The following is a 24128-nucleotide window of genomic DNA, read 5'->3' on the forward strand; positions in this document are numbered from 1 at the left end:
GGTATGACTCCACTAATGATTATAGCAGCATTAAGCTGTTTATTAAGAACATTATATACAGATGCCATAGCAGTAACATAGACACTTTCCAGACTTTAATATCACAAAGCTAGCAGCAATCCAGCATCTGTTCCAGTGAGCTTCAATGAGTTTCAACTGATTGAACACAGTCAGCCTTGAAAGCAGTCAGTCTTTCTGAATGTAAAACTCACTCACACTAAATTTTACCATCAGTTCTGAGTACTTCACTCTTTGTTTTCACAATCATAAGAACATTCAGAAGAAATGAAAGAAAGAAAAGGTTACAAAAACAATTCCAAAGTTCTAGGACATCAGCAAACCGCAGCCAGAGCCATAATATGCAAACTATGAACCTGAGGAATACTTGTGAATCGATCCTGGATTGACTAGCCTTCTTAAACCTCTTCAAAGGTGCAACAAAAAAAATCTTTCAGGAAGTCTTTAATAGGTCAAGGAGAACACTCGAGAAATACTCAGAAAGAATGGACTCTGCAAATGTGGCATTCATAAGATTTATGGGATTTCAGCAGCAGAGTACAATAAACTGCTTCCAAAAGAAACATCAATACTTGTCACACACACAAAAAAGAGCAGTCTGAAATGTTAGATTTTGGAGAACACCAAGCTGCAGCAGCTGGTTTAGATGGCAGAGAAATTTAGCTATTGACCAGCACAGGATATGTATTTGTTTGAGTTGGATGGTTCAGCTGTTCTACAAGCAGTGATGGCAAAGTCACTTTGAAAAAGTAATCTGATTACAGATTACTCCTTTAAAAAAATAACTAAGTTACTTTATGGACCACTTGATTTTAAAAGTAAGTTATGAAGTTTAACCTGCCGCTCACTCTACTGGAAGCTTCACTCCACCTTGGTACTTGTATTGTGTTTTTGAAGCTAGGTAGCAGCATAGAGTGAACAACAAACATTGATGTTTTTTTTATCTTTAACCAGGGCTCTCAAGTTTTGAAGTTTGGTGGGAGTGAGATTTGGGGGGGGTGGATGTGGTGGGTGCGCACAGTTCACCAACGTGTGTTTCAGAACTTTCGAATCGGACAGTTCTTCGCGCCTGACACTCTGGCTGAAACTCCACCCTCTTTTTCTAGGTCTGCCTAACAACAGAGCGATCTATATTCTGATTGGCTCAACGAGAGTACATTATAATATACAGCCGATGAATTGGCAAGCGTGAGAAATACCATGTGTGGCGCGTGAGCGTGTGAACTCGCTGAGGTGCGTGTGTCAGACTTGAAAACACTGTCTTTAACTGATACAAACTCAAAATAGTGCCTTTATTTCCAGCTAGAAAACGTGCATCTGTTTGTGTGTGTGTATGTGTGTGTGTGTGTGTATGTGTGTGTGTGTGTGTGTAAGGTGGAGAGAGAGGAGGGCTCTCTGTGTGAGTGTGTGAAAGTGTGTGCGAGTGTGTGTGTTCCGCCCAAGTGCTAGCCTGTTAGCTTGCTAGCTTGCTAGTCTGTTGTTGATTTGGCGTGATTCGGCCGACAGCAACCGTATTAAGTTCCAACAATAAAGTGACGACTGTGTAAGTCCACAAACTGTTTGGGCACATATAGAGAAAGAATAATTTTTATTTATTTTTTTTTTTTTTACTTTTACTTTACTGCTTTTTTGTAAAATCACCTGAGCATGTTGCTACTAGGCACACTCTATTCAACTTTTAATGTGTTTTAATTTAATGACTACATTTTCATACCATCACTTAACCTTTACCTCAGTGTGCACATTTCAATTTCCAAAGGCACAAGACACAGGCATGAGCTGATAGGTTAAGAAATAAACAAAAGCTCTAAGAAATAAACAACAGCTGAAAATGAATAAATCAATAAAAAATTATATTTATTGTACCTTGTACTCTGGAAACAAGATCATTACGTTCACACGCCTAAACTGTTCCACCTGCACCACATCATCACCACATCATCATCATTAAGTGTAAACAGGTTACATGCTAAGAAACACGCTATGTGTTTGACTAATGATAATTACAGGGGTTACAACAATCTATTTTCCTAAATCACTGGATTTCACCTGCGCTAAAACTGCACCCAAGCAACAGTATTGTAGAAAAACAGCTCAGAGTGAAGTAAATTATGGAGGTTGGTGAACGTGAAAAAGTGTTTGCCCTCTATCAGAACTCCTAATTTACTAGTAAGGACTAAAAGAGACCCTGAGGGAAACAAAATATCACATTATAAATATGGGTTATATTATATTTTATTGTTTTTGATTCATTTAAAAATATTAATATATTCTCTGTCCAAAAAATATATATATATATATATATTCAACGCACACTACCTCTGTGTGAAAAAAGGTGTTTGGCCTTTCCCATTCAGTAACTGGTAAGTAATAGCCAACAAAAACTAAATGGTTTCTGTAATTGTTGGTGTTTCACAAAATAATATAATTTAGTGCTAAATATCCTGTGAACCCTTAAAAAACAATGCCAAACTCAAACCTCCATTGTGTCGCAGAAATAAGAGACTACAGCAGCCTCTCCAGCAATCTGAGAGGAACTCACACTATCAAGGCCTCTTCTATTGTAATATCACCCTCTTAAATAGTTAATTAGAGGCAAAAATGAGTGTGTCTACTGCTCATTGTTTTACTTGACATGCATGATTTGCTGTCACGACAAGGCCTCTCCAGTGCCATCATTATCACTGACAACTCATCGAGCCTTCATTACTTCAGTCTCGTTTCACTGTACAAATCTGCACAGCTCTCTGAGAGAGTTCCTCCCTATATTCTCCAGTCTATTAACAGTGCTCTTATTAATCTATGTATCTGTCTACAGGCTGTTGCCGCACTTCCTGTACATCTGACCCCTCAATTCAGACAGCTTTCTCTTACAGCGTCCACAGTTAATCCTGTTGGATGTGGTTCGTCCTTCTTGGTGGTATGCTGACATTACCCTGGATACCGTGGCTCTTGATACATCACAAAGACTTGCTGTCTTGGTCACAGATGTGCCAGCAAGACATGCACCAACAATTTGTCCTCTTTTGAACTCTGTTATGTCACCCATAATGTTGTGTGCATTGCAATATTTTGAGCAGAACTGTGCTCTTACCCTGCTAATTGAACCTTCACACTCTGCTCTTACTGGTGCAATGTGCAATTAATGAAGATTGGCCACCAGGCTGCTCCAATTTAGCCATGAAACCTCCCACACTAAAATGACAGGTGTTTCAGTTATATTGTCCTACCCCTGTAGTGTATAACAAATTAATCTGCAGAAACCTTGTGCGAAAAAAAGAGCTTCTGTAACTTCGCAACTACTGTATTTTACAGACTATAAGGCAACGTATTAAAGGTATCACTATCAACGAACCACAAAGGTGCACCACTATATAAACCATATTTTAAGTGACACTAGTAAGGAACAAGGGTGTCGCCATATTTTAACCTACACAGATATATAAGCTTTGATTTCCAATACTTTAAAAATATTTTTAACAGGTCACTTAGCAGCAGCGTGTTTAGCAGCAGCACGGTTAGCAACAGTGCTAGCCATGGTTATCAGCGGTGATTAGCAGCAGAGCTAGCTGTGGTTAGCAGCAGTGGTTAGCAGCAGCACTAGCTACAGTTAGAAGTGCTTAGCGCTAGTAAATGCTGCCGAAAATGACAGTAACTTGCTTTAACCTTGCCAGGCCCAATTACTATGTCTGTAAGCATTTTGGTTCTAAGTCTACTGAAGCCAGCTGTTAGCATAATGGCTTACACACCCCAGCTGCTAACATGTTGTTGGGTTGTTAACAATAATGCTCTAACCCTGCTGAGGATGGCTATTAGCATTGTGGCTAACCTGCTCCAACCCTGCAAAGGCTCATGTGCTGTGTCTGATGATATCATGGCTGTACCCTCCTAAGGTTGGCCATTAGACACGCAGTTAAACCAATCCAACACTGCTAAAGCTAACCTGCTCTAATCCTGCAGACCATGGATGCTGTCTCTGGATGGTTGTCTTGACCTGAACGTTTAACCTTAACCATCCTGCATGCTCCGTTCTGTGTGAGTGGTCACTGTGTTCTAACATGCAATCCAGTAGCTGAAAACAACACACACAGAATGGGAATGACTACAGAAATTAGTTGTTTGCTCTGCTATATTAATGTTTAAAAAGTTTAATTTTATCTTTAACCCCCACAGTGTTCATTTACACTAACAGTGTTCATTTTAATTTAAAAAGAGAACCAACATTATTAATTTAACATGAGCAAATTTGCTGTGCATTTGCTTCGTAACATATTTGCTGTGTGATTTCCATTAAACAGGACTTGGTGCTCTTTCAACAACTGAAAATCGTGACTGTTCCAGACAAAAGTATCACAGAATTGCTCCACTTTGCTGGTCATGCTGTGCTGCTTTTGTGCAGCAGCAGCAGCGAGTGCTGCAGAGGCACATTTTCTTCCGATACAGATGAAGAAACAGTAAGTCTCACAAACCATAATCAAGACATCATTGATTACTGGCTTCTGTTCACGCGTGAATCGGCTATTCCCCATAGTTTAACAGGATCTGTACTCTCATGCAGGTTAGTTACTGTGTTCTACAGGGATTTAAATGCTGATTTCTTTTATTTCAATAGACTACTGATAAAGAAAACATATAATAAGTGTTTAACAAGAAGATCCAACCCTAGACCCAAACCCAAACCCCGGCTTTTTCTCTCAATTGGTCCTATCTTGACCTTGTCTCACTCTCATTGGTCCACCTTGACTTGTTCTTGCTCTAATTTGGCCCACCTTTTTGTCCTGTTTCGACATGCTCCCACCTTCCTTCAGGTCATCCTGAATTGGTCTCACTTTTATTTAGTCTGTCTTACATGTCCCTCTCATGTTTAGCATGACATGGCTAGATTTACCTTTTAATTGTCCTGTGTTCTATGGGTCTCACTCTCATTTGGACCGTCTTGACCTGGTCTTGTCCTTATTTAATCCACCTTGACTTGGTCTTGTCCTTACATCTTGACCTGGTCTCACTCTTATTTGTCCTGTCTTCACTTGATCTCATTCTCATTTGGCCCATCTTGACTTGGTTTGTCCCAATTTCCTGACCTGGTCTCACTCTCATTTGGCCCTTCTTGACTTGGTTCCACTTATATTGTCTTGTCTTGACCTGGTCTCACTTTAATTTGTCCTGTGAAGACATGGTCCCACCTTCCTTTAGCTCATCCTGAATTGGTCTCATTTTCATTTAGCTTGTCTTCACGTTTAGCCTGACATGGCTAGATTTTACTTCTATTTGTCTGTGTTCTATTTGTCTCACTCTTATTTGGCCTATCTTGATGAATGGGTCTCATTCTTATTGGTCCTGTCTTGACTTGATCTTATTCTCATTTGGACCAATTTGACTTGGTTTTGTACTTATTTGGCCCATCTTGACTTGGTTTGTCCTAATTTCTTGACCTGGTCTCACTCTCATTTGGCTCTTTTTGACTTGGTTCTACTCATATTATCTTGACCTGGTCTTACTTTAATTTGTCCTGTGTAGACATTGTCCCACCTTCCTTTAGCTAATTCTGAATTGGTCTCACTTTTATTCAGCCTGTCTTCACATGTCCCTCTCACGTTTAGCCTGATCTGGCTAGATTTCACTCTTATTTGCCTGTGTTCTATTGGTCTCACTCTTATTTGGCCGATCCTGATGAATGGGTCTCATTCTTATTTGTCTTTGATTTGTCCTGTGTAGACATGGACCTTCCTTTAGCTCATCCTAAATTGGTCTCACTTTTATTCAGCCTGTCTTCTCATGTCCCTCTCACCTTTAGCCTTATCTGGCTAGATTTCACTCTTATTTGCCTGTGTTCTATTGGTCTCATTCTTATTTGCCTGTGTTCTATTGGTCTCATTCTTATTTGCCTGTGTTCTATTGGTCTCATTCTTATTTGCCTGTGTTCTATTGGTCTCATTCTTATTTTCCGGTGTTCTATTGGTCTCATGCTTATTTTCCTGTTTTCTATTGGTCTCATTCTCATTTGGGCTAGCTTAAATGGCTCACAATCTTATTTGTCCTACCTTGTCTTGGCCTGTGTTTTATTGGTCTCAGTCTTATTTGGCCTATCTTGAATGAGTCTCACCCTTATTTGTCTTTGTTTTAATGGTCTCACTCTCACTTGGCCTTTCTTAACTTGGTCTTACTCTCATTTGGTCTATCTTGACTTGGTCTTACTCTCATTTGGTCTATCTTGACTTGGTCTTACTCTCATTTGGTCTATCTTGACTTGGTCTTACTCTCATTTGGTCCGTCTTGACTTGGTCTTACTCTCATTTGGTCTACCTTGACTTGGTCTTACTCTCATTTGGTCTATCTTGACTTGGTCTTACTCTCATTTGGTCTATCTTGACTTGGTCTCACTCTCATTTTGTCTGCCTTGAACTGGTCTTATCCTCATTTTGTCTGTCTTGACTTTGTTTTATTCTCACTTGGCCAGTATGGACTACATCTCACTCTCATTTGACCTGTCTTTACTTAATTTAAAGTAACCTGACTTGGTCTCACTCGAATCAGACTTCTATCTGGACTTGTCTTGGGCCTTTTAAGCCCAGCCTAGTCTTGGAGATGCCCTGGAATCACCAACTGTGGTCTTGACTACAGCTCTACTCATGACTACAGAGGTACAGAGGTGGAGTACCCACTTTCTTTATAACATGGATAAATATTTAAGGGAGGCCTATGGTCCTAGGAATGAAGTGATCCTAATTTAAAAGGGAGCAGCCCAGTCACGCAAGGAGCTCTGAAGTGGTACGAAGTAATTGAAAAAGAACTCCAACACACTCAGCCTTACAAGTGCTGCACAACATCCCCTGCTGGAAACGTGCCAGAGGACACACTTTATCTACAGTTTACTGAGTTCATGTCAAGCGTGTGCACAGGCAAGCATTCAGACAATACTAGAGCCCTGTCATCAGCATTTCAAAGGAGGATACGTCTTGGTGAGGTGTGTGTATGTGTGTGTGTGTGTGGTCGGTGGAGATCGGCACAGCATGAACCAGTCCTGGTTGGTTTTTAATAGTGTGCTTTATAGTGTGGTGAGGCTCCAAACAGATGCATTCACCATCTCCATCTGTTTATCTCTCTCTCTCTCTCTTTCTGTCTCTCTCTCTGCTGACAAAAGTGTGCTGTCCTAAGAGATGCAATACACAAACATATCCATGTGCTGCTGCATAAGCACACTGCCCAGCCATGCCTTCTCCATCTGGTGATTTGTGTGTGTGTGTGTGAGTGAGTAAGTGTGTTTTATGTTGGGAACTGGACCCAAAAGAAGAGTCAGATATAAACATTAATCATAATAATAGCAGCTGGGATGACTATGAAATATTACCAGTGAATTGTGAGGCCAAATATGATTAACTTGGGCATATCTGTATCAACTGATATCTGTAAGAGATCGGTATCAACAAAACAGTAGTTGGAATGCTGGATTATTGGTCCCAAGGTGCCACTTTGAGCCCTTAAGGCTGATGACACTTGGTTCTATGATAAATGGGGTGATGTAGCATGGCTGACCCAGGTTTTCTAAGCTTCATGTCAGGAAATGGGGATGACCCAGGCAGGGAGACGAGGAGACGGACGCAAGTGCAGGTAGGGTGAGAAATGAATAATTTAATAAATAAATATAAATAAACCAGGAAACGAGAAACAAGTAAACACTTAAACATAAAGCAGGGAGATATATACAAGGATCAAGGGAGTGAACTAAATAAATTAAACTAGATAAACAAATAACCAAAAACCAAAACAAACGAGAGAAACCAGAGAACATAAACTAAACCAACAAGAGATAATAAATAGCAAAATAAACTGGGAGTAAATAAACAAAGAAACAAACGAGGGACTGAATAAATACAATACTAAACAAGGCAGGGATATATACAAAGAAAACTAACAAGAGGCTAAACTAGACAGGGAAAAACTAAACTAGACAAGAATAAATAAACTAAGCAGGGAACTAAAGGGAACAAGAAACAAGAAGATGTAAACAAGGAACTAGGGCTAGGGCTAAGGCTGAAATCACAAAGAGACACGGAGAGACAAACAACAGGGGTTAGTGCAAAGACCGACGGAGACAAAGTGGCACAGGGGATCTATTTAAAGAAACAGGAAACACACTAGAATTGGAAACACCTGGGGAAGGGGCGGAGCTACAAATGAGAAACACATGGTGGAAATCTACTGACAAGAGACACAGAGGAGTACAGGTCACGTGAGGAAAACACACAGAGACATGAGACAGGGCTAAGACATGACACTTCACTTCAAGGGATAGCATTAAAGAGTCACTTTTGGTTCCATACAGAACCATTTTTAACAGGTATAAGAGTGTAAAGAATCCTTCAAAAGTTATAAAAACCTTCCTTATGGACAAAAATGATCCTACCATTGCATTCTCCAAATAATCTTAGTAACGCCTTCATGTCTCTAGTAGATATATAATGGGAAAAGAGAACAGTGTGGATTTTACTTTTGCTAAAAACAGCAAAAAAGTAGTACCCTAATGTGATATGGCACAATATTTTAAGGTATAATATCATTCACGATATTAAAAAATGTTGACGATATTATTGTGAACGATACAATACAACACACCCCTAACACTCACTATAGTAACAATATATAATATCTATATTTTTTCCCATGAAAATATATTATAAAATATTGGCAGAAATGTGCGTGTGATTTATTATTAACTATAATATGGGAACCATGAGCTTTAAGAGATAAAAAATGATTGCACAAAATACATATCACATTTATATGAATTGAGCTAAATATGCTTACGTAAAAACAATTTGAATCAAATTGAACATGATGGTTAAAATATTATAAAAAAAATGTTCTATTTTAGCTGTTATCCGATAACCATACTTGCTAGATTCTATATTCTCTTAAGACCATCTGTCCTCATATGAGGACATCACATTTTTGCTTCTCTGCACCATTATCCTTAATAATTTTGCAAAACTTTAACCCTTTGTCCTCATATGGACACACTGCTGTATCATCTAGTGGTCACATGAGAACATTCAACACTCAACAGATTGAAATCAAGAGGGTGGGAATCCCAGTCAAAGGTTTCTACAGCCAGTTTAGGCAAAAACATGGGCCAGATACAAAACTCTCATCCAATTTTATGGATTTTAGGTTTATTTGCTCACTGTCGAAATATTAAAGTTGTTTTCTTTGGATTTGTAAAAATAAAATAAACAACAATTTCTAACAATTTCTTTTTTTTTTTTTTGCTTGTTAGATCCTAAAGTCAGGGACTCGGGAGGATATGAAGGGGATATGAAGTGTTTTTGACTTTCAACCACAGAAGGCTGTTGCATTATGTTTTATCAAGGTAATTTATATGAATTACATTAACTGAATATAATCATGTTATACAGGTTGAAGTATGTAGTGTTAAGAGTCTTGTCCAGGGACTCTCAGTAGTGTTGTGTAGTGTGGTGTGCTTATTTAGAAATCAAACTGTAGTTATCAAAAATAAAAATAGTGTTATTATCCAATACTCTACACCAATTGCACCCATGATGTACTGATGACTGGCAACAGTTAACCAGTTGCACCATTCAGGTCTGTGCTATTTCAGGCTACTCTCACTCTCAGGTTATATAAGTCTGGAATGCCTTTTCTCAAAATAAAGTGAAGATGGTGAAGATCAATATTTTATCCCACATTGGAGCCTCTATTTTATTGGAAAACTACTGAAAACACAAAGACTCCATTTAAAGCTTTGCTCCAGTCCTTTATAGTAAAGGAACTTAAGTAGCTGAAATATGCACCCGCACACACAGACATACACAGATATTGAGACATGAGATATGACCTTAAAACACACTGAAAAAAGGACTGAAATAGTAAAAAGATATATATAAAACATTCCATTCTGTTAGAATGGAGCTGCCAACTATTGTGAATTCAGAAATGCCCATGTCTTTGAAGTGACAGTCTGTTTGAAAGGAGACAGAAATAGCTGCATGAGGAAAGACTTGCTCGGTGGGATTACCAGCTATGGCATCATTTCTTCTGACCCTGCCAAGTAACCTAACCTCCAGCTTTCACCGGGCAAAGCAACAGATCCCAGTGTCAATACCCATTCACGTTAAACAAACACTTCAAACTCAAAATCGCTCAAAATGATCATTACAGATGAAAAAATAGCTAGCCGAGTAAAAGGTAATGTCTGGTTTATTTACAGCCAGTAAACCAGGCACAGTAACTAGAATAGCCAGGCAAACAAAACTCTCAAAAGGTACAGTCAGACAATGCCACAAATCCGAAAAAGACAAAAGACAATAAACGATATACAGAATTATAAGGTCGTAAAGAGAGGGCAATCAGAAAATACAAAATAATAACGTTCAGTAAGCAACAGAAAGTCTTTAAGAACTGAAGCCTTACATACAGGATGCGAATCAGAACACAGGTGACCCTAAGCGTCAGAGCATAACACGATTGGGTGAAGGCGAGTGGCTGACGGTGACATCATTGCCCGTCGATTTTTGGGAAATGGAGTCCGGGAGTGTGGAAGGAGACTACACCAAGCGTGACAGTAACACAAAATAAAGTGTTTTAAATGAAAGTATTTGCCTCCTAAACGTAATAACTGCTTGGGCCACCCTTAGCTGCACGACCTAAAAAAAATCAAGCGTTTGCCGTAACTTGAGTTTTTTACAGCACTGTGGAGGAGTTCTGTTCCAATCTTCTTTACAGAATTGTTGTAATTCAGCCACATTGGATGTTTTTTAAGGTCTTTTTTAAGGTCTTTTAAGGTCATGTCAAAGCATCTCAATCGGATTCAGGTCAGGATTTGGATTAGGCCACTGCAAATTTGCGACTTTGTTTTTCTTCAGCCATTCAAAGGTGTGTTTTGGATCGTTGTCCTGTTGCAGAACCCAAGTTAGTTTTAGCTTGAGGTCACGAACAGATGGCTGGATATTCTCTTTTAGGACTTTTTAGTAGACGTCTTCTTTTAAAAACAGCATTTTGTGTTAACTTATGTTGTCTTAGACTAATATATAAATTTGTTTGATAAACATTTGAGAGTGACAAACTTGCTAAAAATAAAAAATCATGAAGGGGGAAAACAACTTTTCACACCACTGTGTGTATGGTGGCGTGCCAAAAGTATTCAGGTAATCATGAAGTGCTCTAGAACACGTGTAGAAACAAGTAGGTTGTGTTAATGTTATTGATGATCATTGTAAATTCGCCCCTTTTTCTTAGTCAATTGCCTTATTAATGTAACTTCCTAATGTGAGGCTAATTATCTTATCTTACCTCAGGGGAAGGCTTGGGAACGCCTATACCTGTATAAGTTTTGAGGTGTTATCTTGTGAATAAGTCTGAATGCCGCACGGTGTGCTCTTGGCAAGGCAACATTAACGCTGTTTAACCTCTCACACTGTCCAGTATTCAACCTGACTTACAAGATAACAACTCAGCAATAACAACGGGTGTAGGGGTACCCTGTGATAACACTTTATGATCTTTTTTTTTTACATATTGCTAAACCATTATTTTCGGCACATCAGTGTGTATGTGTGTGTAATGAATGTAGATTAAAATAACAATGCTGAATGCATTCCACTATATATTCCATCTGTCTGGAGGATAAAGAACGAGAGAAGCTGAATCAGTCTGACTTACCCAGACAGAACTCCAGGTGGGGAATTCTCGGGATCAGAATGACACCAGTGTGAGACAGAGGGGCTGCAGAGAAAACAAAGAGACAGACATGAAAACTCATCAGCACGGAAAACAGAAACAATAAAACAATTACCTGTAACGGGAGCTTTTGGCATCTGTATTAAGTTCACACTGTGAACATTAAAGTGCACCCTTAGACTACATCATGGCTAATTATAGTGGTATTATTTAGTCAATTAAAGGGTGCTGGAGCACAGTTCTGCCCCTTCCCCACTCCCCCACTGGCCTGCACTCACACTGCGTTTAAACAATCTGTGCCTGAGCACACTTACGTCATTCCTCACTGCTCAGTGGGCTTGCTGGTGTTGTGCTGAATTCAACACACTTGTCTTCTTGATACAAGCAGAGACAATCAGCTTTAACTTACTTAGAAATAAGCGCCAAAAGTCACAGTTATCTCAGTCACAGTTGCATACATAGCGATACAGTGCATGCTCCTGAGAGGGGGTGCTTTTCCCGGCAGGGGTGCTGAATTCGGCACAACATCGTCATGTTTGTTTACAGGAACGTCGCATCACTGACGTCATCTTATTCCGTGCGCAGGCTCAGATAGCGCTCACACTGTATTCGTACCATGGCCGGGTGGTCCAAGTGAACCATGCCCTGGTGGTCCACGGCTTCAGTGTGTCGTGACCGAGCATGGTTCCGAGAGTTCACACTAGTCAATCAAGCCATGCTTTAGGAGGTAACTATGCCCAGGCACGGCACAGATTGCCTAGTGTGAGTACACCCTTAAACATCTTTCTTATTCCACTAAGATTAAAAGGTCATTGTGTTACACAATTTACATTAAGACATTGCATCTGCTATAAATAGTGGCTACTCTAATAATAAAAAAATGCCCATTTTTGAGTTCTACTGGCTATTTAACCTTGCACCATGCTTCGTCCTCAAAGACTGCCATTTGTGATATAACAAACTCACAGTTACTAAGCTCTACAGTGGTTACACAATAAAAGCCTATAGCTATGTGACTTATATTTCTATTTAATAAAGGGCAAAAAGCATATGAAGCAAAGAAACTGGTGGCATATGGAAAGAAGTTAAACAATTTAATCATAAACAATAGAACAGAGAAGAGCATAGTTCAGAAAGTTTGATGGCCATCAACACCAGTACTGTGCAAAAGTACCAAAGCAAATTACACTAATCCATTTATCTCAGCAATATGAACGTTTTACCTGAAGAAAAGCACAGCATATGATTTGAACAGATGCAAATAAACATATATACTGTAAAACATAACAAGGAATTCTCTTTTTAAACTAAGTATGTTATATCCTGTGAGCCAAGCTAAAGAACAAAGTGTAGAGATTCCAGATTTCTCCTGGATGCTCCTCAGCCAGCATGTGTGTATTATGTTCAGTTCCGTCAGCAGCTCACCTGATTTACCAAATTTACCAATTTACCAAACCATGTTGATATGGTGTTGATATATTGAACTAGAAATAATGTAATGTAAGTAATGATGGTGTTTTATTGAGCTAATAAACACTTACTTATATAAGAAGCTTTTTCTTTACTGAAAGATCCCAGAGGTGCCTAAAACATCTGCATAATACTATACTGTGTGGTGATCCTGGGGTTCCTAACCACTGAAGAACATTAGAAACTGCAATTGTATATATAGAACTACAAAATGCACCTACTTGATTGGTGGAACTGATAAAATGGATAGAGAGCATAAAAAAGAGGTGATATTCAATTTTATGACTGATTGCTCCAAATGTATCTTTACTCCATAGTCAATTTATAAAATTTTTCTTAGTCAGCTGACTCTGATTAATGTTGAAATGTATAAAGATAATGGGCAAAGATGGGCACGTGTCACCCCACTGCTCATTGAGCTCCATTGGCTACCAGTTGCTGCTCGTTTCAAATTCAAAGCTCTTACAATCGCCTACAAGGTGATGACAGAACAGCTCCTTCCTACCTGCACTCGCTCCTGAAGGCTTACGCTACCTCCCGGCCGCTGCGCTCCTCCAATGAACGTCGCCTCGCTTTACCAAACAAACATTCACACAAAACAATCCAGACTATTCTCATACAGAGTTCCCCAATGGTGGAACAAACTACCGTCCACTACCAGATCAGGAGAATCTCTCACTATCTTTAATAAACTCATGAATACAGAGCTCTTCAAAGAGCACTTACTCTCCTAACACCTCTAACTAACTACCTTCCACTACCAGATCAGGAGAATCTCTCGCTATCTTTAATAAACTCCTGAAGACAGAGCTCTTCAAAGAGCACTTACTCTCCTAACACCTCTAACTAACTACCTTCTACTACCAGATCAGGAGAATCTCTCACTATCTTTAATAAACTCCTGAAGACAGAGCTCTTCAAAGAGCACTTACTCTCTTAACACCTCTAACACACTAACTACTACTAACCTCATTTCCTTCTTCCCCTCCTTCACTCTTCTATCCCATTATTTCCTTTTGACCTCCTTTAGGCCCTATCTAAAGATATTTTTACCTTTAACTTCAATTACTTTTGTACTTCACTATTGTAAGTCGCATTGGACAAACGCGTCTGCCAAATGTAATGTAATATAATTATGTATTGTTACAGCATAACACTTTCTCTTATATGTGTGTTCAGATCTGACCTTTATCTATTACAGATACAAAGTGTTGAAACACAGACAGAGCTAGACGTGACATCCAGTAACTCTGAAGGCTAATGAGAGAGAAAAGGGTTAGGAAGAAAAAAAAACTCTGCTGGCTTTGCGTCGTCCATTTAACGCGCCAGACATAAAGGCTCTGAACGCCAAGTGATTGATGGTGGCAGCCATTTTAGATTATGCAAACCAACTGCAATCTATTTCTCAGACGGCGGCGCGTGTCAGAGCGACAGAACATGCCCATCCATCGCCGTGAGTGGCTCCGGTGACAGACAGCTGAGAGAGGACGGTCGCCCCACACCATCTGCCCCACTCACCTCCACCTGCAGGCCTCAGGAGGGACCCAGAGCTCACAGGCCACGAGCTGAGGAGTGTGTACACTCCTGCTAAGCCACTAATCTCATCATATCACTCATGTACTCTGACTAATGCAGCTGTCCTCAGAGCCAGCTGACAGAACCAACGCACACCCCAGGTAATACAACTAACGGAGAGTCAGCACTGCATTCGGAGGATTAAGGGCTGCTGGATTAAGCCTTTTGGGCTAGTTTCTGAAGCAATTCTAATATATGCAGCACCAGATGTTACATTCAAATCTAAAAGTCTAAATATGTAGTGCATGGACCATGTTTGTGTATTCAGTGTAAATATATAGTCATGGTCAGAAATATTGGAAACACTGCAGAACATGAATCAATTCTCTTCAATAAACTTCTATCAACTTGTGTCTGAAAGCATCTCTCCACAGGTGTGTAATATGATAAAGTTTGGACTAATTGCTGGTCAGTTCAGATCTCTTCAGCCCTTTCATTAGCTGTTAGGTGTTGGACCAGGGCCTTAGGTTTAACTCCAGTGCTTCTGCATCATGTTACTAAAGATATTTTGTGATTGTTTTTTTTCCTCTTTAAATATTGGATGTGAGGTTTGATTTTGTGCATTGCATTTTCAAATCTGAAGACTACCAAATGAGCAATTTGGAGAGAAATGTAGTACACAGGGTCAGAAAGCTAGGCAGTGTCTCAATTTCATATTACACACTAATACTAATACTAATACTTATCATCCAGCAGGACAATGACCCAAAGCATACTTTAAAATGCACCTAGAAATGGTTTATAGTAAGTCTCCACCATGGTTGACTGTGGACTGTAGTGTTCTTTACTAAGTGTTATTTAATTATTAATTATTTTTAATAGTACAATTATATGCTTTACCAAAAAGCTTTTTTTCTTTGGTCTTTCCCCAGGCTGTTCTTCCAAAAGGAAAGCCCTGGTGAAGATAAATGTTTTTTTTTTTTTCTATTTCTCTGGGTCAACAGTGAACAGTGAAACAGTGAATATCTCAGAATATAAAATATATACAGCTCTGGGGAAAAAAAATATGAGTTTCTTTGATTTTACCAAATTGAAAACCTCTAGAATATAGGAACATGAATGATCACAAGCCACCAAACCAAGCTGAACTGCTTGAATATTTGCACCAGGAGTAAAGGCATGAAGTTATCCAAAAGCATTGTGTAAGACTGGTGGAGTAAAATATGTTAATATGCATGAAAACTGTGATTAAAAACCAAGGTTATTCCACCAAATATTGATTTCTGAACTCTTAAAACTTGAATATGAATATGAACTTGTTTTCTTTACATTATTTGAGGTCTGAAAGCTCTGCATCTTTTTTTGTTTGTTTGTTCGGCCTTTTATTATTTTCTGCAACTAAATGCTTTAAATGACAATATTTTAGTTTGGAATTTGGGAGAAATGTTATTCGTAGTTTATAGAATAAAACTATATTGTTTGTTTTACTGAAACATAAAACTATAAATAACAAAGCCAGAGAAACTGATTCAGAAACTGAAGTGGTCTCTTAATTTTTTCCAGAGCTGTATATTCTGCCAACATGCTAGCCTTTTCTGAACAACAATACATTAGGAGTGATGTGGGGAGAGTGGCACTTATTGCATGAGCAAACTGTGCTTTATTGAACTTCAGCTGCTAATGTCAAGTATAATGATCCAGGATTTGAATACTTGGATATGATATGATAGTTGCAGTGCGCCTCAATTCACCGGACATTCAGATACAGAATTCCTCTGTATCTGCTTCTACAGTAGTTCGGGTGCTACATGTTCACTTTGGTCATAACACAATAATATGGATCATCAGGTGGAATTGATGCTTTCATATTTAAATTGATTAATTGTAGCAACAGTAAGCAACAAGACTCATGAAGGAAAGTTATACTCATAAGACTGCTATAACACAAAGTAAAAACCTGACTAGGCTTAAATAGATCATGTTCTTTACATCCAGTTCTACAGTGTTGCAGCGGGGGTCCCTGCGCCGCTGCAGGGGGCTGGGTCTCAGTCTAAAGTCGAGCTTTGAGATACCGTTTCTTCATAACTGAATAAGTCACTCAGATCTAATCTGCTGTCAGGTCCAGAAAACAGGGGAGTTGCTGTGTACTGAAAACCTGCTGGACCACACAAGATCCTGTCTGCAGCCATTCTGGAAACAGACTGAACACTAAAAATACAGAAGCCTAAAAGACATAGACAAAGACAAATGACATAGAACAGGGTTCATACACTTTTTAACCAATACATTTCCATTATTTTTTATCACTTGATCGCAAATTTTCATGGCCATACGATCTAGAAAACATCAATGCAGACATGGACAATAAAATAAAAAATCATCAAAAACTATAAGGATAAAAAAATAACACTTTTAAGCAATGTTGACACAATCTTCAATAATAAAAAACAAGATCATGCTAAAAATATGTCAGTTTAAACACTGGCTACCATGCTAATGGCAAGGTGGATGGAGTGAGAAATGATTCTGACAGAAATCATATCCACCCAAAATACATACGCTACAGTATCACACTAAAAGCTATTTCTACTGCTCCTGTATTCACCAGCAATCTCCCATCTTCAGACATTGACTAGAAGGCACCACACACTGGCATTACTCAATCACTCCCTAACATGACACATATTACATGACACCTCCCAGACCACAATCACCTGAATATTGGTTTCACCTGTTACACTCACTATAAATACCCATTCACCACATATTGTACACTCCTTGCCTAGTATTTGATCTGGTTCCATCCATCACTTACAATGTGTTTCTCTTTATTGGTCTCTGTTTATTCTGTGTATGATTTTTTTTTATATATATATATATGTTACAATTATGTTTTTGCCTTGCCCTCTTATACTACTTTGCAGTGTTTTGACCATGACCTGCCTCACCCTCCTTGGTACATTTGGATGGATGGATGGATGGATGGACAGAAAGACAGACAGATACTTTATTGATCCCCGAGGGGAAACTCTAGACATCCAGCAGCAGGTATATATCGTACACAACGTTATAAAAGGATAAAATATAACAATACATAAAAAATAAAATAAAATGTAAAGTGTAAAAGTACACTTTTTAGTGTGTGTGTTTAATGGAGAATGGAGGTAGTGCAGTTGAACACAATAGACAATGAACACAAGTTGTTGTGCATAAAGTGAGGATAACTGATGTCAGCCATACAGAAAGGGCAAATACACAGTTTTATAATAATTTAAATTTAGCAGTGCAAAAGATATGTAAACAGTAGATACTACTAACTTCCAGTAAAATACTAGTGCAAAATAGGGTAGAACTATAAAAATAGTGTTATAGGCATCAGCAAGACTCAGAGTGTGTCCATAGATGGGGGTGGTCCATTTATATCTTTACATTGTTTTTGTCTTTTGCCTGTTGTTGACCACATTTTTGTATTGTCCCTTTTCAATAAAGCCTCTTTATTTTATCCACTTCCATGGAGCATGACAAACATTCTTGAGCACGATACTAGTTCCATGTTTTTAATGACATTCTGTGTATTTGTATAGGTCTATAGGTCTGTGTATAATGCTTGTGATAGCATGAATACATTTTTTTTGCGTTGAACTGACAAACCTTTTTTTATTTATTTATTTATTTGTTTTCATTTTTTCAATGTCACACTGCCACATGACACAACGAGGACGATAAATGGATGCTCTCTGGTCAGCCTTGACGCCAAGAAAACACTGTCTGTCACAAATATTAGCATGAAATATTATTATTTTTCCTCAAACTAAACTGTCCTGTCTGGCCTTCAGTATGCTAAATGAAGTGTTATGTACTGAAAAGAGGGAAAGCTCATCTGTATTAATTTTATTCATCTTGAAAAGCTAGGCGTCCTCAAACCTCGGCCGGCCGCTTAGACATCACTTGTCGGCCGCCGCTAGGGAATATAGAAGATAAACACCCTGATCATGGTGTGTTTTACGACAGAGCTTATCTAAGATCTCTGGGAAGTAGTGATGTGTGGCTCTCGTGGGCTGAAGTCTGATTGTTGCTGATTAGTTGTTAATTGTTTCTGATTACCAATAGCTGGAGAAGCAGTGAGAGCGTGGGCTAGCAGAGGAAAGGCCAGTGACAGGAGTGATAAAGTCTATGATGATCCATCAGCACTCCTAATGACCATCCTCCTGAGAGCGTCTCCAGGGCTGCAAACGCTTGGTGAGAAATTAGCTGGCAGGCAAACAAACACATTCACACACACACACACACACACTCACACGCTCATAATCATTACCACAATCATAACTCCCCCAGGGCATGCCCATGGCCATCTGTGCCCAGCTTACGGTGATGCACTCACTTTGTTTAGAAGTCTATAAAGTGACCTCACTAGCGTTTCTGCCTGATTAACAAGCAGAGACAACAGGCCACACTGGTGTATTTATATCCTGTACTCATTCTTACTGTACCACACATACACACTCGCTCGCCGAGTTAGCTGATTCAGACATGTGTGTGTGTGTGTGTGTGTATGTGAACCAAGTCTACTTGTTACTTGTAATGCACTGGTCAGCTTTTTTTTTAGACCTGCACCTGCTGCCTGCAGTTGTGAGACTCATACACACAGCAAACGTGCTGATCTAAATTTAGCCTATCACAATAATGGCCCACAGGTGACCCAAAAATAATAAGAATAAAAACAAAAAAAACTTTAGAAGTGCTGGTGGTAGCTTTAGGGATGCCAAGATCTATTTTTGTAACAAACATGCAATCAAAAAACAAATTAGAAAATGATAAAGTCAAGTCAAGTCAAGTAGTTTTATTGTCAATACTGCAAATGTACAGGACATACAGAGAATTGAAATTACGTTACTCTCCTTCCCAAACATTACAGCAAGTACAGATAATAGATATAGTAAAAGAGAATGGAAGACACTATGTGTACAATACAGCAGGGACACAGTAGACATACGTGAGACAGAAGACAATAGTGCAATAGTGATGGGGGTGATTTAGATGGGATGACAGTGCAAAGTACAAAAGTATAAATGGAGACAGCTTACTGTTTGATATGATTTGGTCAACTTTTTATCAAAAGCATTATAATTTTGGACAATAAAGCGAACATCTGAAGTTTCCGCAACTCTGGTCACCACGCATAAAGTCCTAAATGAGTATTTGCAAGACCTCATCTTCTATTATGAACCTCCACGATTACTTAGATCACAAGGTACTTATACAAGGCAGTCTAGGTGTGAGCAATCAAAAGCTTGGTGAGCATGAACATCGTAGCGTCACATGATCAGCAGAGTTAAGGAAGTCTTTGTTGTGAAGTACAGTGTCCTGTTGACAACTTGTCATACTGCAAATAATAATGAGTATTGATCATACGCAAGTACAGTATGTATCAATTATTGACTCTTATTAACTCTTTCAAGTAAGTGTGATATTTATGTAAAACAAAAGTAATAATCACTGGTGTAAAAAGTAATTCTTACTCTAATTCCACTAAAGCATAAAGAAACTGAAGGCAGCCAAACTTTCATTCAGCACCACATTTGTGCTTATATTGATTTCATATTTAATCATTTGATCTGTAAAGTTACTGAATTTCATTTGCTTTTGGATATTATTAAAGCTGTTCATGTGCACTCCAAACCAATCAAGATTTCTATTTATTTAAATGCATATTACACCAAGATTTGTTTCTCTTAGTTTCTGAAATGTTCCTGGAAATAAGAAAAATGCTCTGCAAACAGAGAAGAACAATTTGGTAATTTTTTGGAGTGCGGTACATACCTATGAAAGTAAGAGTAGCACAGTCCTATTTTCATTCCAGGCTCCATACAGACAGCCTGAGCTCCTAATTCTGCCCAGAAAGAGCTTGTCCCCATCAGCATTCTCCTGATTGCACTCATCACTTCCCCTCCAACCCTCTTCATGAATACATATTCCACCACCCCGGCCCACCAACATCTTTATCCTCGTCCTTTCCAATTTCATTCCATTTTCACCTTCCTGTACAAGACCCATTTAGTCATAAAGGGCTTGAAGGATCTCTCTCTCTCTCTCTCTCTCTCTGGGCAGTGCTATTGGCCTCGCACCTCAGCTGCCTCTTGGAGCCGTGATTTGATCACAACACCTTTCCAGTTGACACAGTGTCCCATTACCTGAAGTGGCTGTTAACGAGACAGCAGCACGCTGTACCCGTCACGCAGTGAAAAGCATAATCGAACAGGGACTTCTGCAGCTGACGTTAAATAACACACATTCTGAAGAGCCCTGTAGACACTTGAGCAGAAAATAAAACTACAGTGCAAAAATAATCAAATCTGCACATTCTTTCCTGTATTCTAAACCCTGTCCATGTATAAAACCAATGTTTGGAGTATTTACTCTAATGTAGGGCTGCAGGTATCGATTATTTTAGTAATCGAGTACTCTACTGAAAAATCAATTCGATTAATCGGATAAAACATAAAATAAGAGATTTCATAAAATAAGAAATTTTACTTAATAATAAATGACCAATTGGTTTAATTTTTTTAATTCACAACATACTGTGGCGTGGAAGAGGAAGGAAGACCCGTGAGACTCATGCCGAATGCTCAACAGCTCCTTTATTGAACAGGCTTGCCACTCACTTACAGTCTTTAACAAGACTAGGAGAGCTAAAACCATTCCCCCACAGAGCTAAAACAGCCCAAAGGCCACCAACCCAGCTGTGTGTCTCCCAGATGGAACTCCCCGTAGGACCGATCCCCTAAGCGCCCGCGGTACCACCACCTGAAAAACGCGCCGCCCGTTTGCCGGATCCTCCCAGGTATGGCACAGCACGCCGTCGGACAAACTAAAACTAGCCCAGTTGGAGCGCAACGCCTTAGCAATCGGGCCCAGAGGCACCACCTCCCCCCACGACGGTGTGACGTTCGCACTGAGCGCGTGTACTGCCCATGATAATTCGCGATCCGCCCTTTGCGCATCGCGGAGCTGCTCTACGGACACCTGAGCCACCCCGACAGCGCCAGTAACATCCCCGGAGATTGCAGCGCAGCGTGCGGTCTCAGCAGATTTCTCCTCAGCACGAGCACAATGTTTGCAGTCGGCGGCCACACATGGCCGGCGCGACAAAGCATCCGCGTTACTGTGGGCACAGCCCGGGCGGTGCACAACCTCAAAACGAAACTCCTGGAGTCTAGATAACCAGCGTGCGAGTTGGCCCTCGGGCTCGCGGAAACGCATGAGCCACTGTAGCGAGGCGTGGTCAGTGCGCAGCAGAAAGGGCACCCCATACACGTACGCTCGGAAATGTTTAAGGCTTTCGACCACCGCGAGTAGTTCCCGGCGCGTTACGCAATAGTTGTGCTCCACTTTGTCCAGGCGGCGGCTATAGTACGCTATTACGCGCTCGGAGCCGTCCTGAACCTGCGACAGGACTGCTCCGAGGCCGTGGTCGCTCGCATCAGTATCCACAATGAAACTCTCAGACACCTTCGGATACGCTAGAATCGTAGCATTGCACAGGCGGCTTTTTAGCTCCTCAAATGCCCGCTCCGCCTCGTCAGACCAGCGGAATTTCATACTAAGCTTAGTCAGAGCATGAAGCGGCGCTGCCACGTCCGCGAACTCCCTAATAAACCGCCTGTAATACGAGGCGAGCCCCACGAAGCTGCGAACCATTTTTTCGTCTCGCGGTGTGGGCCAGTCACGGACCGCCTCCGTCTTTTTGGGATCGGTTTCCACGCCAGCACCGCTCACTACGTGGCCCAGGAAGCTCACGCGCTGCCTTAGCAGATTACACTTTGCCGGATTGAGCTTCAGGTTAGCCGCCTGAATCGCGCCGAGCACCATTTCAAGGTGAGACAGTGCGGAGTCGAAGTCGGTTCCGTGCGCCAAGACATCATCCAAATAAACGACACAGCACGACCGCAGAACCCCGCATAAAACACGCTCCATAAGACGCTCAAAAGTAGCCGGCGAGTTACACAATCCGAACGGAAGCACCGTGAAATGCCATAGGGCTGAGCCGAGCGAGAAAGCGGTTTTCTCCCTATCCCCCGCCGCGAGGGGCACCTGCCAATATCCGCTCCTCAGGTCTAACGAGCTGAACCAGGCTGAGCCAGACAGCTGGTCCAGCGTATCGTCGATCCTGGGGAGCGGGTAGGAGTCAAGCTTCGTGACAGCGTTAAGTCGCCGATAATCCACGCAAAAGCGCCAATTTCCATCCTTCTTTTTCGCAAGGACCACCGGGGCCAACCACTGGCTGCTCGAAGGCTCAATAATGCCCGTACTCGCCATCTCGCGGACTAACTGCTCCGCCGCTACGCGCTTTGCTAACGCCAGACTGTGCGGCCTCAGCCTGATGGGCTGGGCGTCACCCGTGTTTATCGAATGAACCGCAAGGCTAGTTTTAGTACACAGCGGAACTCGTGCGAAAACGGCCAATCAGTTCGCGCAAACGGAGTTGTTGGGGACCAGATAAACCCACACAACTGCACTCCAGCATCTCCTCTATCAGATCTACACTCAACCCCGCATCCAGCGGACCCTCTACCGTATCACGCACCGAATCACACACATTCCCTCCCACCAGTTCACTTACCCCTAACTCGTCGCGTATCTCTACGGGGAGTCCAGTCACCAGCACCGAGACCCGTGCACAGTCAATGATAGCTCCGACGCGTGAGAGCAGGTCCTTGCCCAGAATGCACAGGTCGTTGATGCGTCCTACCCAGAACTGTTGTTGAAAGGGCCCCTTTCCGACATCAATCGTCAACTCCGTTAATCCTAGGAGACCTATAGGATCCCCGGTGACTGAAGAGAGCAATGCGCTGGCTGTTGTCAGTCACAAACTCGGCCGCTACCTCCGTCGCTAGCTCGGGCCGTATCAGTGAGACTGACGAGCCCGTGTCCACCAGCGCGTTCACCGTCACTCCATTCAATGTGCATTTCAGGAAATAGCCACTGAGTCCGGCAGTTCCGGAATCAGATCCCGAGGGTAAGCATAGCGTTCCTGGGGCCACCGTAACCCTCACTGGGTGGTCCCGGCTCCCGTTTCCCGGCCGGCTGCAGTGCGCTCGCTTGTGGCCACGCCCCCCGCAGCGCCAGCACTCCAGTTGGGCATCAGACCGGCTCCGACCCCACCTCTGCGAATCACGGGCAACCGGCGACGCCCCCCCACGGTCCAGGATGGCTTGAGAGGATGAGTTCGGACCGCTCCGACACCTCCACCGCGGACTCCAGGGTCTGCGGGTCGGCCAGCCTCACGTGTTTGCGCAGCTCGCTCGGCTCGAGGGCGCGCAGAAAGTGATCCAATGCGAGCCTCATCTGGGCAGCTTGCGGAAACGTTGGGTAAGCTTGGCGGGTTAGCAGGGCCATCTCCGATGCCAGCACGCCCAGTGTCTCTCCCT

At 41.2% G+C, this 24128-nt stretch overlaps 1 protein-coding gene across 3 annotated transcripts in view; it reads right to left on the reverse strand.

Annotated features, from left to right (window-relative positions):
- inpp4b (inositol polyphosphate-4-phosphatase type II B) overlaps positions 1–24128 on the reverse strand; it is a 446954-nt gene that overhangs the window by 416121 nt on the left and 6705 nt on the right. For all 3 annotated transcript variants that reach the window (XM_049481670.1, XM_049481669.1, XM_049481668.1), the window contains exon 2: positions 11695–11757. In XM_049481670.1, the coding sequence (XP_049337627.1) occupies positions 11695–11757 (63 nt within the window). The remainder of the gene's footprint in view (positions 1–11694; positions 11758–24128) is intronic.

Source organism: Astyanax mexicanus, chromosome 7, assembly GCF_023375975.1.
Source record: "Astyanax mexicanus isolate ESR-SI-001 chromosome 7, AstMex3_surface, whole genome shotgun sequence".
NCBI lineage: Eukaryota > Metazoa > Chordata > Actinopteri > Characiformes > Acestrorhamphidae > Astyanax > Astyanax mexicanus.